General features: G+C 39.5%; 1 protein-coding gene across 1 annotated transcript; it reads left to right on the top strand.

Annotated features, from left to right (window-relative positions):
- Window positions 1-2,575: 2,575 nt before the first annotated feature.
- Window positions 2,576-3,505, top strand: LOC122199816 (olfactory receptor 4C46-like). The gene has a single exon (XM_042905156.1). It carries the CDS (start codon window positions 2,576-2,578, stop codon window positions 3,503-3,505), a length of 930 nt encoding a protein of 309 aa, XP_042761090.1.
- Window positions 3,506-14,895: the final 11,390 nt, after the last annotated feature.

The raw sequence follows: 14,895 nt of genomic DNA, 5'->3' as shown, positions 1-14,895 counted from the left end.
TGCACAGCTATTGATTTGTTACTGAATTACCTAAGTAGTCTCAGTCTGAGTGTGCCATAACTTTCATAGTGTAAGTTTCTTATCCAAGAAGAGGTCAGTTAGAAGATGGGATTATTTCTGAGAACCCCCAAACATCATTAAGATCATCTAAGAGTACAAGGTAAGTTTTTCAACAGCGTTGAAGCATCTTAAAGAGGGTTACCTTCTCTGTATAGTAATCACTATGTTTCAACACTTTTAAGTATAGTAATATTTTATCCTCTCCCAGGTTCTTCAGAAGATAGTTGATAAGTGTCATTGGCCTAATTTGGCAAATGAACAATCTGAGGCTCACAGAGATTGTGAAATGTTGTAGGACCCAGCTCTCTGACCAACCAGGCACTTGGTATTGCATGAGACCTCTCCCTTAACATCCAAGACAAATCATGAGCATGAAAATCAAATGTAAATACACTCCAAACACAGAAAAGACATACATATGAGTAATACATGAAATAGATCATCTGTCATTTAGCCCAAGCATGAACAGGGACAGCCCTTCCTTAGATTAACTGCTACAGATAATGTGGGTCTCTGTGCCTTCCTGAAAAGTAAAATTAGAGATTAATCTTCCTGAGCTTGTTGCATGGTCAAATGTTTTTCTGTATTTCACTCAAAACGCCAATTCTCTCTATCTCCTAGGTGCAGGCACAGTCACAAAAATTGGTGTAAGTTTTTTGTGTGCCCACAGTAATGTGGTGGCTATGTTCATGTATGTTTCCTCAATCAATTCTCATAACACCCAGGACATGGATATTATCATTGTCACTTTATACCTGAGGAAACAAGGATGTAGGGTGCCAAGAAATGTACCTGGGATAAAAGAAGTTGCAAGTGGAAAAGGCAAGATTCCAATATGGTCTCTCTAGTTCTACAACCAATACATTACACGTAACAACTGTGGTAGTCATTTTCAACATTTAGCAGAGTCTGGGGACCCATGTTTGCAAGCAGATTGGGAAGGGAGGAAATGGGGCTGTGGAAGAGGCCAAGGTCAAAGGGATATTCAATGAAAGCAGCACCACATTTTTGTTAATATTTAGTGATTCTGATGTATTTAGTGATTTGGATGTGTTGATACTTGGTGATCGTGTGTGTGTGTGTGTGTGTGTGTGTGTGTGTGTTTGTGTGTCTGTTGATGAAATTGCTTCATGAACACTTGCTTCTGAAGTGGTATTAAAGTCATTATAATTATTATGGTCATATCAAAAAGAGATAACGAGTTCAGCATTGTTTGTAGTAACATAACAATGTAGGGAATGTATTAAAATTTTGGAAGAAAAAAGTCAACAAGTATAATGTGATATAATCTTGGCTCTGCCCTTTATTCTCTGCTTGATCTTGGACAGGACCCTTAACTTCTCTATATTGTATTTCCTACTGTATACAGTAAGTATAAAATAATAGTGGTAATCATATATATATATTTGTTTGTTTGTTTGTTTGTTTGTTTGTTTTTTAGAGAAAGAAAGAGAGAGAGCACGAGCAGTAGAGGGTGAGAGAGGGAAACTCAAGCAAGGCTCCCCGTGGAACCTGACACGGGGCTGGATCTCACAACTGCGAGACCATGACCTGAGATGGAACCAAGGGCTCCGCTTAACGAATTGAGCCATCAAGGTGCTCCATCATCTCATGGGTTTGTAGTGACGATGAAACAACCACATTTCTGCAAAACCAGAACACAACAAGTATCTAGTAGTTTTAGTTAATAGTATCATTATTATTACTGTTAACATCAGTCTCTGAGATTGTTTCTACATTTGCAAAATGGATGAAATAATGTAAATCACACAGGTTACTACCATACCATGCATATAGCAATAAATCATTAAAAATATACTTATTATCTTTTATAATATTACTGGCATTTGGTAACATGCATTATCAATTACTTTATAGTAACTCCTAGAGCCCTTTATACTATTCTCTTAAGAAATACCCTGTTACACTTTTTGTCAACTATTATAAATAGTTTGGATATGGGGCTTTCTTTCTCTGACTTCCATCCCCTTACTGACCCTCAGCCGACTTCATCCAAGACGCACAAAGGTCTTTACGAGAGTTGTATCCAAGATTCACCCTTCCTCCAACTCCTCTTCGCCCTCCCGTTCATATTCTCAATTACCTTCCATGGTTCTCCATTTCCTAAGGATAAAGGAAAAATTCCTAGCGTTGCATTCATAGCCTTTACATCCATTTCCTACCACTTTTTTCACACTTAGCTGCAATATGACAACTTCAAGATAGGCCCTAAGTCTTCTCAGATGAGGAGGTGTGCACAGGTGATCTCCTGCCTGTGTGTTTACAAAGTTTCTCATGTCAATGCTCTTAACAGAATCTTCACCCAGGAGATATTTTAAGTCATCGTCAAAAACTCAGATCTTACTTTCTATCTCAAAAAAACCTCGTGAGAATCCACAACTCTACAGAATCTAGGCATTTGTTATTTACTAGATGAAGAGCCTCAAATTCAAGGTTGCATTAATCAAAAAAGCTTTTTCTTTTCAGGTAATGTAATCAACCATAATATGAAATAATGGAGAATAGGAACAACGTGACGGAGTTTGTTCTACTGGGGCTCACAGAGAATCCAAAGATGCAGAAAATCATATTTGTTATGTTTTTGGCCATCTACATCATCTCTGTGGTAGGAAATGGGCTCACCGTGGTCACTATCACTGCCAGCCCATTATTGGGGTCCCCCATGTACTTTTTCTTGGCCTATCTCTCCTTCATTGATGCCTGTTATTCCTCTGTCAATACCCCTACACTGATTGTAGATTCACTCCGTGAGAAGAAGACCATCCTATTCAATGTATGTATTACCCAAATCTTTGGGGAACATTTCTTTGGAGGTGCTGATGTCATCCTGCTTACTGTGATGGCCTATGACCGCTATGTGGCCATCTGCAAGCCATTGCACTACACGACCATCATGAATCGGCGGGTGTGTGGCCTGTTAATGGGAGTGGTGTGGGTGGGAGGCTTTCTTCATGCAACCATACAGATCCTCTTCATCATCCCATTACCCTTCTGTGGCCCTAACATCATAGACCACTTTATGTGTGATCTGAACCCTTTGCTCAATCTTGCCTGCACTGATACGCACACTCTAGGGCTCTTCGTTGCTGCCAACAGTGGATTCATCTGTCTGTTAAACTTCCTCCTCTTGATGGTCTCCTATGTGGTCATTCTGCGCTCCCTAAGGAACCACAGCTTGGAGGCAAGGCGCAAAGCCCTCTCCACCTGTGCCTCCCACATCACGGTGGTCGTCTTATTCTTTGTGCCCTGCATATTTGTGTACATGAGACCCGCAGCTACTTTATCTATTGACAAAGCAGTGGCAGTGTTCTACACTACGATAACTCCCATGTTAAATCCTCTAATCTATACCTTGAGAAATGACCAGATGAAAAATGCCATTAGGAAATTGTGTAGTAGGAAAGCTATTTCAGGGGAGAAATAAATATGCGTGAAGCACAACATTGATTCAATGGAAGCAAGGATCGAAAAGACATTTTGGATGATCTCAGCAAGGAATACCTATAAGATATAGAAGGAAAAAAATGACTGGTATGAATCATAGATGCTGCATTGAAAAGAGCAGAAATGGGTGCAAGAAAAAGACAAAAAACTAACCCAGGATCACTCTTTGCATATTTGGACAACTCTACCAAATTGGGGCTTAGTTTTCCTAGCTTCATTCATGTATATGGATTCATAAGCTTTCATTCTAATTAAGAAATTAAAAATTAAATTCTAATGTAAAATTATATTGATATTGAGCACCAATCTCTAGGACAATCCAAAGAAATAGGCACTGTTATTATCCCCACTTTATAGGTGAGGAAACGGAAGGGGGAAGTATCAAAATAGGTATATGAGAGTCATTAATCAGAATATACCTGATTTATAAGACCGTGCTCTTACACGCTCTGATACAGCACCAGGCAAAGATGATAGAAAGATAATTATAATAGCTACCATGAACTAAAGGCTATGCCGGATGCCACATATATAATATATAATATGTAAAATGTGGTGTACGTACACATGTCATATTATTATATACATATATTATATATCATAATTATATATAGTTATTTATACTATTGTATATGATATTTATATTAATTCATTAACTATAAATTCTAAGAACTTTTCATTAATAACTTAACTCAATTTTATAGAAAACTATAACATAGTTTATGATAATTAGTTCACTGTGATATTGTGGTATGTACCCATTTAAACTCTAAGAGCTAAGTGAAGAATATTATGCCATGTGTCCAAATTTCCTCGCAGACTTCAGAATCATTTTGTATTGTTCACGTCACCCATCTTATGCTGGTAAGCCATAGAAAATGCAATGACTCAAATAAAAGAATATTGTAATGTCAGACAGAAATTTTTATTTTTTAATATACATTTATACTCCATAAAGTATTTACCTGATAACTCAGAATACCTTCTACAAGTAGAATAATGTATAGTGCGTGATAAATAGTGAATAAAAAATAAAAGTATAAAAGAAGGTGAACAAAGTCAATAAAATGTAGAGAAAAAAAATACTGGTGGGTAGGGAATTTTTTTTCCTCCTTTTATCTGATTCCGACTCAGAACTCTGGCTAGATCTCTTAGAGAAACCACAATTTGTTTTTTACTCCTGCTTAAACTGGGTAATGAGGAAAAAAATTGAACCTGAGGTGTTCAGTACGAGAATAGCTTACCTTGATATTCCCCCTGCTCTCAGCAAGATTTCATCATCTTATGAATGTGAGCTGTTTCTGTTATTTTTCTCCATCAGTTAGATTACTTTTTGGTAACATTTCATTATGAAAAGGTGTTTGTAAACATACGTGGCTCTCCCTACACACAAAACAACTTCAGGATAAATATATCCCATTTATTCCTTCCATCCCTCCCTCATTAATCAACAGACATTTCTTGAGCCCAAAGAATAGCTCCGACAGATTGATAGTTGCTGGGGCTTCAGTGGTGAATAGAGAGGAACCCGGGTCTTTCTTCACAGAGCTTAGGCTCCACTGAGAGGCACCCGGAGGGGAGCAGAAAATGACGACACCGTGTTATAAATGGTAAGATAGTGGCAGCACAGGGTGCTATGAAAGCATGTTGGAGGGACACACGACAAAGACTCAGGGGTTCAGGAAAGTTCCCAAGATGAAAGGACATAAAAAATGAAACTTCAAGCTTGAAACCAGGTTTGCAGAATGAGCATGTATGCATCAGGGGGAGTGAGAGCATTCCTACCAGAGAGAATATATAACGAGGGCCAGAGGGTGAAAATCAGTGTGCATGTGGTTGTTAATTCATCTGTTCATTCAACAATTGTTTATTGAGCTCTCACCGCGTGCCAGGCGATGTGCTGGACAATGAGCTTAAAAATGGTCGGCAGCGTGACATGAACCTGGATAGACAGGAACAGGGAAGATGAAGACTGGTCTCAGAATCATGTTCAATCTTACCGCTAAATACCACGGGGCAAATACGGAAAGACCTCTTAAGCCAGTGAGTGATGCACTTTAATATGAGTTTAAGATAACTATATGGGTTGTCAGTGTAGGAAACTGAAAGGGACAAGAGTGGCGGCAGAAGAGGTTGGGATGTTGCTGTGGTAATTTGGGTGTGAAAGGATGGAGGCCTGAACTCTGGTGGCGCCAGTGGGGATGCGGAATGCTGTGGGCACTGCTGTGTCCGTCTCCATTTCTCTTCAATCCTCCAGTGCCCCCAGCTGCTGTGTGTCTGGTCTACTAACAGCTCAGAGCTCAGAGCCCCATATTTTCTGTACATTTGCACCAGAGAAAATTGTAGGCTATGCCCACCATCCCAGGACCCAGCAGTGGCCAATGAATGAGAGGAACAAGGGTAAAAAAGGCTCATTCCTTTGACTCAAGGCGGAACCAGTCCTGTATTACAACGTAAACCCCAGAGCTCCCATGGCTCGAGGCTGAAGCCAAGCTCCAGTTGGGACCCCAACTTTCTTCTCCTACTACACTCCTCAGCTTCTTCTCTCTCAGCCCTTCTCCTTGTTAATCACTTTTCTAAAACTCCCCCTCGCAGAGTCTGCATCTAGGGGACCCAGACTGACACAGAAAGATAGAAAAGAGTTTAAGAAATATTTAAGAGTATAAACAAAAGAACTTGATATAGGATGACGATTTGAGAAAAAACAGTCATGGATGAAAGCCAGATTCTTCCTTAGATTACAGGGAGGAGGAGGGAACAAACAGAGAATATGGGTCTTCTTTGCCAGTTGAAGTGGCTTCTCCCTCTTAGTCTAAAGGATTAACTGTGCATTGCCTGACGAAACTGTAATGGCCCCTCCGGAGGCGGTTTCCCTGAGAGAACTGGCTGATTCTCCTCAGGACCCACCCCTCCACTCTCTTTGCTCCTAGACCCATAACTAGACTTGAGTCCCTGCAGGCCCCTAAAGGTGAGGTACAAAGTATAATCCATGAGGAGCATATTACACTCCAAAATAACAACTTGAGTTTTCCAATTTTTAAAGACAGAAATCTGTGGAATACATGTGGGAACGGATACTAAAAATATAGGATGGGGACTCTTGGGTGGCTCAGTGGGGAAGCATCCAACACTTGATTTTGGCTAAGGTGACCCGGGTCGTGGAATCCAGCCCCGCGCTGGACCCCATGCTGGGCTCCACACTGGGTGTGAGGCTTACTTAGGGTTCTCTCTCTCCCTCTCTCTCTCTCTCTCTCTCTCTCTCTCTCATTCTGCCTCTCTCCCCTGCTCCCACTCTTTCAAAAAAAAAAAAAAAAGGATAGGATAATCATGGGAGAAACAAAATTCAATGAAGCCAAATTTATTTGTTTGTTTGTTTATAGAGAGAGCAGTAGAGGGAGAGAATCTTAAGCAGGCTCCACACCCAGCACAAAGCCCCACTCAGGACAAGACACAGGACTTGATCTCACAAACTGTGAGATTATGACCTGAGCCAAAATCAAGAGCTGGATGTTTAACTGACTGAGCCACCCAGGCACTCCAAACCAAATTCATCGATATGGGTTCACTAAGTAGAGATTCTCATTTATTTATTTTTACTTTTTTTATGTTTTTATTTATTTTTGAGAGAGAGAGAAAGAGAGACCAAGCACGAGCGGGGAAGGGGCAGAGACAGGGAGACACAGAATTCGAAGCAGGCTCCAGGCTCTGAGCTGACAGCAGAAAGCCCAATGTGGGGCTCGAACCCATGAACCATGAGATCATGACCCGAGCTGAAGTTGGACTCTCAACCAACTGAGCCACCCAGGCACCCCGAGATTCTTCATTTAATGTTGCAGCTGGGGGACTGAGGAAAAGCTAACAGCTTTTCAGCTTGTTAGCTAAAACATGAACCAAAGGTAAGCAAATTAGAAACCCACACCTTCTTTGGTTTAATGTGGAGGGAGAGATTTAAAGGTATAAAAAAGGGGCATCTGGGTGGCTCAGTCAGTTAAGGGTCTGACTCTTGATATCGGTTCAGGTCATGATCTCACGTTTCATGAAATCAAGCCCCAAGTGGGGCTTTGAGCTGACTGTGCAAACCCTGCTCGGGATTCTCTCTCTCCCATTCTCTCTGCCCCACCCCATGCTCTCTCTCTCTCTCAAAATAAAATAAAGGTATAGGGAAATTGTAGGGTTAGAATGGATTTGTCATTTAAGATACTTAACCATCCTGGGAGTGTCCAGAAGATACATCTTTGATCATGACCATAAGAAATAAATTTGTCAGGTGAGTCCCAGCACCCTTGAAAAGCTCTGCAACACTGCTTTCTGTAGGCCAAAACTCTCATGGGAGCTAGGGTCACTGAACTGGGAAATCCCAGTGCAGTGGGAGTTATGTGATCCCAGGTAACAGTGGCCAAGTGTTAACACTCAACCTTTTTATTTTTTTTTAATTTTTTAAATTTATTTATTTATTTATTTATTTATTTATTTATTTATTTATTTCAAGAGAGACACAAAGAGAGCATGAGAGAGAGAGGAGCAGAGACAGGGAGAGACCGAATTTCAAACACGCTCCATGCTGCCAGCACAGAGCCCAATACAGGGCTCGAACTCACGAACTGTGAGGTCATGACGTGAGCCGAGATCAAAACTTGGATGCTTAACTGACCGAACCATCCACGTGCCCCAATACTCAGCCTCCTTAAAGGCAAGGTGGGTGTGCTCCCCATAAACGACAGCGGAATCAAAATAGCAGTCAGAATAATCAATACAAGCCAACTTAAAGTGTTCACTAGTTCATGATGGTGTTCCTAGAAGCGAAATCGAGAGGAAGCCTATTCAAGTCTTACTTGATCCGTGTTAGCAAAAAAGTTCTAGGTTAAGTAAACAAAAGTGTAACTTAATCATACAGACAGAGATTCATGGTCTGGCAATCAATTTCCAGACCGGAACCAGTTTATAGACTCAAAATTCCTTGAATCAAGGGGAGATTGGATCTCTTGCAGAAGAACCCCAGGACATTGCCAAAAATGTGTGTGTGTGTATGTATACACTTTTTTTTGCCAAAAATGTATATATTAATCCTTCCTTCAGTCTTCTCCAATAGGGGCCTATGGTCTTTTATTAACCTAATTGTGCACTGGATAAAAGGAATAACCATACCTATTTTATTATTGTTGTTAACTGCTTATTGTGCCTAATTTATAAATTAAACTTTATCACAGGTATGTATGTATAGAAAAAAAAACATAGTATGTATAGGGTTCAGTACTATCCAGTTCCAGGCATCCACTGGGGATCTTGAAACATATTCCCCCAAAATAAAGAGACTGCTGTATATGTGATCTGACCCAAGCAGGAACCGAAGGCAAAATTACATGAAAAAAATGGCCAAATGTTACAGTCCCCACTTTTGCTACAATGCCTTCTCTTTCCCAGCCTACACCCAAGGCCTTATCGGGGGCGGGGGGGGGGGGGGGGGCGGGGCCAGGGAGTTCACTGTGATCAATTGACAGAAGGAAAAAAGACTTGGGCCTTATACAGATAATTGGGCTATTAGATAATTCGACTTGGGCTATTATACAGATAATTCTACAGCAATATGTGGGCACAGCTCAAAAGTGAATAGATGCAGCACTACAGCCCCATTACGGAAAATCCCTAACGGTCAATGTCATAGGGAAATTCTTTCAATGAGTAGAATTTCAAGCAGTGTACCTGGTTCTTCACTTTCATGGAAGGAGAAATGGTCTGATGTGCAATGTATACTTATTTATGGGTTTTGGCCAATGGTTTGGCTAAATGGGCAGGGACTTATAAGAAACATTATTGGAAAATTGGTAACAAGAAAATTTGAGGAAGAGGCATGTTTACATACCATTATGAATGAGTAAAAACACATGAAGATATTTATGTCCCTTGTGAATGCTCACCAAACACTGACCAGCAAGGGTGGATTTTTAATAATCAAGTGGATAGGATGACCCATTTTGTGGATACCAGTCAGCCTCTTTCCCCAGCCACTCCCATCATCTCCCAATGGACTCATGAACAAAGTGGCCATGGTGGCAGGGATGGAGGTTATATATGAGCTCAACAATATAGACTTCCACCCACCAAAGCTAGCCTGGCCATGACCACTGATAAGTGTCCACCAGCAACAGAAACAACATTGAGTCTTCAATATGGCACCATTACTCAGCATGATCAGCCTGGTTTCAGGTTGATTACACTGGATTGCTTCCATCATGGAAGGGTAATAATTTGTTCTTACTGGGATAGGCACTTGTTTGGATATGTATCTGCCTTCCCTGCATGCAATGCTTCTGCCACAACTACCATCCACGCACTTAAAGAATTTTTTTATCCACCATCATAGTTTTAGATACAGCATTGCTTCTTATCAGTGATTTCACTTCACAGCAAATGAAGTGTCACAATGGACTCATGTTCGTGGAATTCACTGGTCTTGCCATATTTGCCATTATCTTGAGGCAATTGTCCTGATAAAATGGTGGGATGACCCTTTACAGAATTAGTTATAGTACCAGCTGGGTGGCAATACCTTGCAGGGATTGAGCAAGAGTCTTCAGTTCTCTGGAAGGCCGTGTGTGTTCTGAATCAGCACCCATTATATGCTGCTGTTCCTCCCATAGCCAGGTCCTGTAATCAAAGGATAGAAATGGGAGAGGCACCACACATTGTTATCCTTAGTGATTCACTAGCAAAAATGTTGCTTCCTTTCTATAATGCCATTTTTGTATTTCTTAGTTTCTATCACAGTATTTAACTTACTGAATATCAAGAAGAAAATAATCACCCCAAAACTTTACCTTCCCTTCTTGTGGAGAGTTTAGTGCATTTCAGTTGTATGCAGGACAGTTGTATAATGTTAGGTGGAATTGTGACCTTGTGTTGTCTTTATTTAGAGATTAAGTATGGCTTAAGGTGATATGTATAGGTGCTAGATTGATAAACAATGGACTTGTGTTGGCTAATTTTATACGTTAACTTGCCTGGGCCACAGGGTGCACAAAATATTTTTTCGACTATTGCTTTGTGTCATGAGTATGAGGTTTTTCTGGCTGGGATTAACACTTGAATTGGTAGACTGAATAAAGCAGATTGCTCTCACTGATGTAGGGTCCTCATCCAACCAAATAAAGACCTGAAAATTACAAATGGCTGATCTCCCCTGAGTAAGAGGGAAGTTTCCTGCCCATGAGCCTTTGAACTGAACCATTATCTCTTCCTGTCTGATGGCTGGCACACTGACACATTATTCTTCCTCATTCTACAGCAGCCTTCTGCCTCTGGACCCTAACTGGGACATCAGCTCTTACTGGTTTATAGCAGTTTCTGGTCTTTAGGCTCAGAATGGGACATTGACTGTACAGCTTTTGCACTTTCCAGCCTCCATATACACAAAAGCCAATTCTTGATAATAAATCTCTTCATATGTATGTGTGTGTGTGTGTGTGTGTGTGTGTGTGTGTACTCTGAAAGATACCACATTTTTTCATGGATCAGGAGATTCAATAATTGTTTAGATGTCGATAATATCTAAAACAATACATATTTAATATAACCCCTATAAAACCTCAATGATAATTTTACAGGTAGAGAACACTCAGTTGAAAGGTTCATATGGAACCTCAAGTGATCTTTAGCTTAAAAAAATTCTTGAAAAGAGAAAGCTGTATGTCTCACATCTCCTGATTTTAAAGCTTATTATAAAGCTACAATAATCAAAACAGTGTGGTACTGGCATAAAGACAGGCACATAGACAAATGGAATCAATTCGAGAGCCCAGAAATACACCATCATAAATATGGTGAAAAGACAAGGGTGCCAAGATCATCCAAGGGGAAAAAGAGTTTTTTCAACAAACGGTTTTGGAAAAACTAGATATTCATGTGGAAAAGAATGAAGGTTGACCTTTAACATATACCGTATCCAAAATAAACTCAAAATGGATCAAGACATAAATATAAGAGCTAAAACTATAAAATGTTTAGAAGAAAATATAAATGAAAAAAAAAAGCTTCAGGATATTAGCTTACACATTAAGTTCTTGAATATGACACCAAAACACAGGCCCAGAAGAAATCAATTAATTAATTAAACTGCCTCAAAATTAAAGATTTCTACATATCAAAGGTCAATGTCAACAGAGTAAAATGGCAACTCGTGGAATTCTGACACCTCAGTATCAACAAAGGACTTGAATAAATATTTCTCAAAACATACCTGTATGCAAATGGGTAAAGAGCACATGAAAAGATACTCAGCATCAGTAAACACTTGTGTACACACTGTTCATAAGAATATAAAAATTGTGGGGCGCCTGGGTGGCTCAGTCAGTTGAGCGTCCGACTTCGGCTCAGGTCGTGATCTCACAGCTCGTGAGTTCAAGCCCCGCGTTGGGCTCTGTGCTGACAGCTCGGAGCCTGGAGCCTGCTTCGGATTCTGCTTTGGATCCCTCTGTCTCTGCCCCTACCCCACTCGCATTCTGTCTCTGTCTCTCTCAAAAATACATAAACATTAAACAAATTTCAAAAACAAAAAAAATGGATATAAAAATGGCACAGCCACTGTGAATCACACTATGACTTTCTTCAGAAAGTTAAAAATAGACTGACCATGTGATCCAGGATTTCTACTTCTGGGTTATAGCAGAAGAATTGAAAGTGGGGACTGGAAGAGATATTTGTACACTCATGTCCATTGCAGCATTATTCATGATAGCCAAAATATGGAAGCAGCCCAAGTGTCCATCAACGTATGAATAAATAATATGTGGCATACATCCAATGGAATGTTACCCAGCATTGAAAAGGAAGAAATTTCTGAGCCATGCTAAAACACAGGTAAACTTTGATGATGTTTTAAATGAAATAAGCTGTTTATTTTTAATAAACTTTATATTTTATAACAGGTTTACATTTACACGGGAATTGTGGAAATGATACAGAGAATTCCCATATACCGTGCACTCAGTTTCTCCTGTTGTCATCTTACATACTATGGTACATTTGTCACAACTAATTCACTTGATGTGAACACATGATTTTTAACTAATATCCATACTTTATTCAGGGTACAGTAAAACCTTGGCTTGTGAGCATAATTCATTCCCAGGAACATGCTTATAACCCAAAGCACTTGTATATCAAAGCAAATTTCCCCGCAAGAAATAATGGAAACTCAGGTGATTCATTCCACAAACCAAAAAATATTCTTATAAAAATGATTACGATACTGTAATATAGTACCAAATAATAAAGAAAATACAACATATAAGAAAAATAAACAAATTAACCTGCACTCTCCTTTGAAAATCTTCGTGGCTGGTGTGAAGGTAATAAGAGAGTGGAGAATTATTACGCGGGATGACTTTCACTATCAGTAACAAAATCACTGCTATCTATTGGCTCAATGGAATCTTCTTCTGCATCTTTTGCTAGCACGGATGTTAACTGTAGTACAATATTAATAAGCACTTGTCATATACTGTATTTGCTATAACTGTCAAAAAGACAGCAGAGGAAAGGGTCTGTATCTGCAGGCAGCCTGACCTAGAAGGAAACAAAGGATTCCTCAGCTTACTCTTGTATGGAAAAGCAAAGGACTGTCCATAGATGCTTTGGAGTGACAAAAAATACACTAGTTCCAGTTGCGGGCACCTTCCAATCTCCTGAAAAATCACTGATTTCTACCAAACACCATGGCCTGAGACCAAGCATCTGAGCATAGGAGATGATCACCCACAATCTCACAATGAGAGACAGAGAGAGAGAGAAGAACCATTGGCTCAGTTGTGATCGTGTGATGTTAGGCATGATGTAGTACTTGTATTGCAAGACATCGCTCGTTTATCAAGTTAAATTTTTATTTGAAATATTTGCTTGTCTTGCAGAACACTCACAGAACAAGTTACTCGCAATCCAAGGTTTTACCGTACTTTGTTTTTAATGCCATTTTTCTTCTCCAGAACCCCATCCAGCATGCCACCTTACACTCCATTGTCAATGTCTCCTTCAGCACTTCCAGGCAGTGACAGTTCCTCCGACTGTTCTCTTATTTATTTATTTCAAGTGTAACTAACATACAGTTTCATACTTTATTATATATTAGTTTCAGGTGTGTAATACAACGATTCAACAGTGCTACACCTTCCTCAGTGCTGATCATAAGTGTATGCTTAACTTTTCTTTTTTTTTTTTTTTTTTTGGTGAACTTGACGTTTTGAGAACTAGCCAGACATTTTATATAAAAACTTTCATTTGGGGTTTGTCTGATATTTTACTCAAGATTAGACTGGTGTTGTGGGTTATTGGGAGAGAGGTCACAGAGGAAAAGTGCCATGTTCATCACTTCGTACAAGTGAGTATATACTTTCAATGGGACTCATCACTGTTGATGTTAACCTTGATCACCTAGTTGAGCTAGTGTTTGTCACATTTCTTCTCCCTATAAATTTACCTCCCCACCCTGCCCCATTCCACAATGTGCCTTTTGGAAGGATTGAGAGTTATCCTATGACTCTTTGAGCGCAGGGTACCTACATAATCATTAGGAATTCTTTTTTATGGGAGATTTGTCTATTACCCCCTATTTATTAGCTATTTATTTCATTGCTACATCAATATGAACTCATGAATTTTTAATACTATGAGTTATATTTCAATTCAGTGTCATTTATTTTGTTGCTCGATTTTTTCCTGCTTTTGGCACTAGGGGCTATTTCAGTTTGCTCCTGTGTCCCCTTGGCATATTGTTATCACAGCGTGAGCGTACGTGTGTGTGTGCATTAGCACTTTCTTACTTTCTAGCATTACAAGGTATTCCAGTTCATCTTGTACATTCCCCACCCCATACCTAGAATCAGCCATTTCTTTAAGAAGTCCCAATTCAATTTCTTGGATAATGGAATCAGGAACCACGTCTTGGACACTGGATTATAGATAATATTTTTTTCTTATTCCAGTCAAAAGATGACATTTATGATTCAAATAAACAGCTTTAACTGCAAGAATATATCACCTTTTTTCTCGTAATCTAATTATATTAAATATTAAGTTCTTTATCACATCTAGTTCATGCTTCTTAATTAAAAGGGAAGGAACACTTTAGGGAATGACCTTCCCCAGACTCTATCATCATTCATATTTAAATACTACCATAGGAAAAGGAAAAGAGAAGCATTTCCCAGTCAAAATTCCGTGTGACCGTGGATTTCAGAAAGTGTGGGATAAATCGGAGACCGATTTTGTCTTCTAGCATGCAGGTAAGAACCTGAGTCTTAGTGACATTGAAGAGATCCTGGTCCCAGATAATCAGACAGAACTTTAGAAACACTTTTTTTTGTTCTTTTTAATTCTCAT

Source organism: Panthera leo, chromosome D1, assembly GCF_018350215.1.
Source record: "Panthera leo isolate Ple1 chromosome D1, P.leo_Ple1_pat1.1, whole genome shotgun sequence".
NCBI classification, from domain to species: Eukaryota; Metazoa; Chordata; class Mammalia; order Carnivora; family Felidae; genus Panthera; species Panthera leo.
The sequence above is the reverse complement of the archived record's forward strand: the minus strand, read 5'-3'. Positions and strand labels throughout refer to the sequence as shown.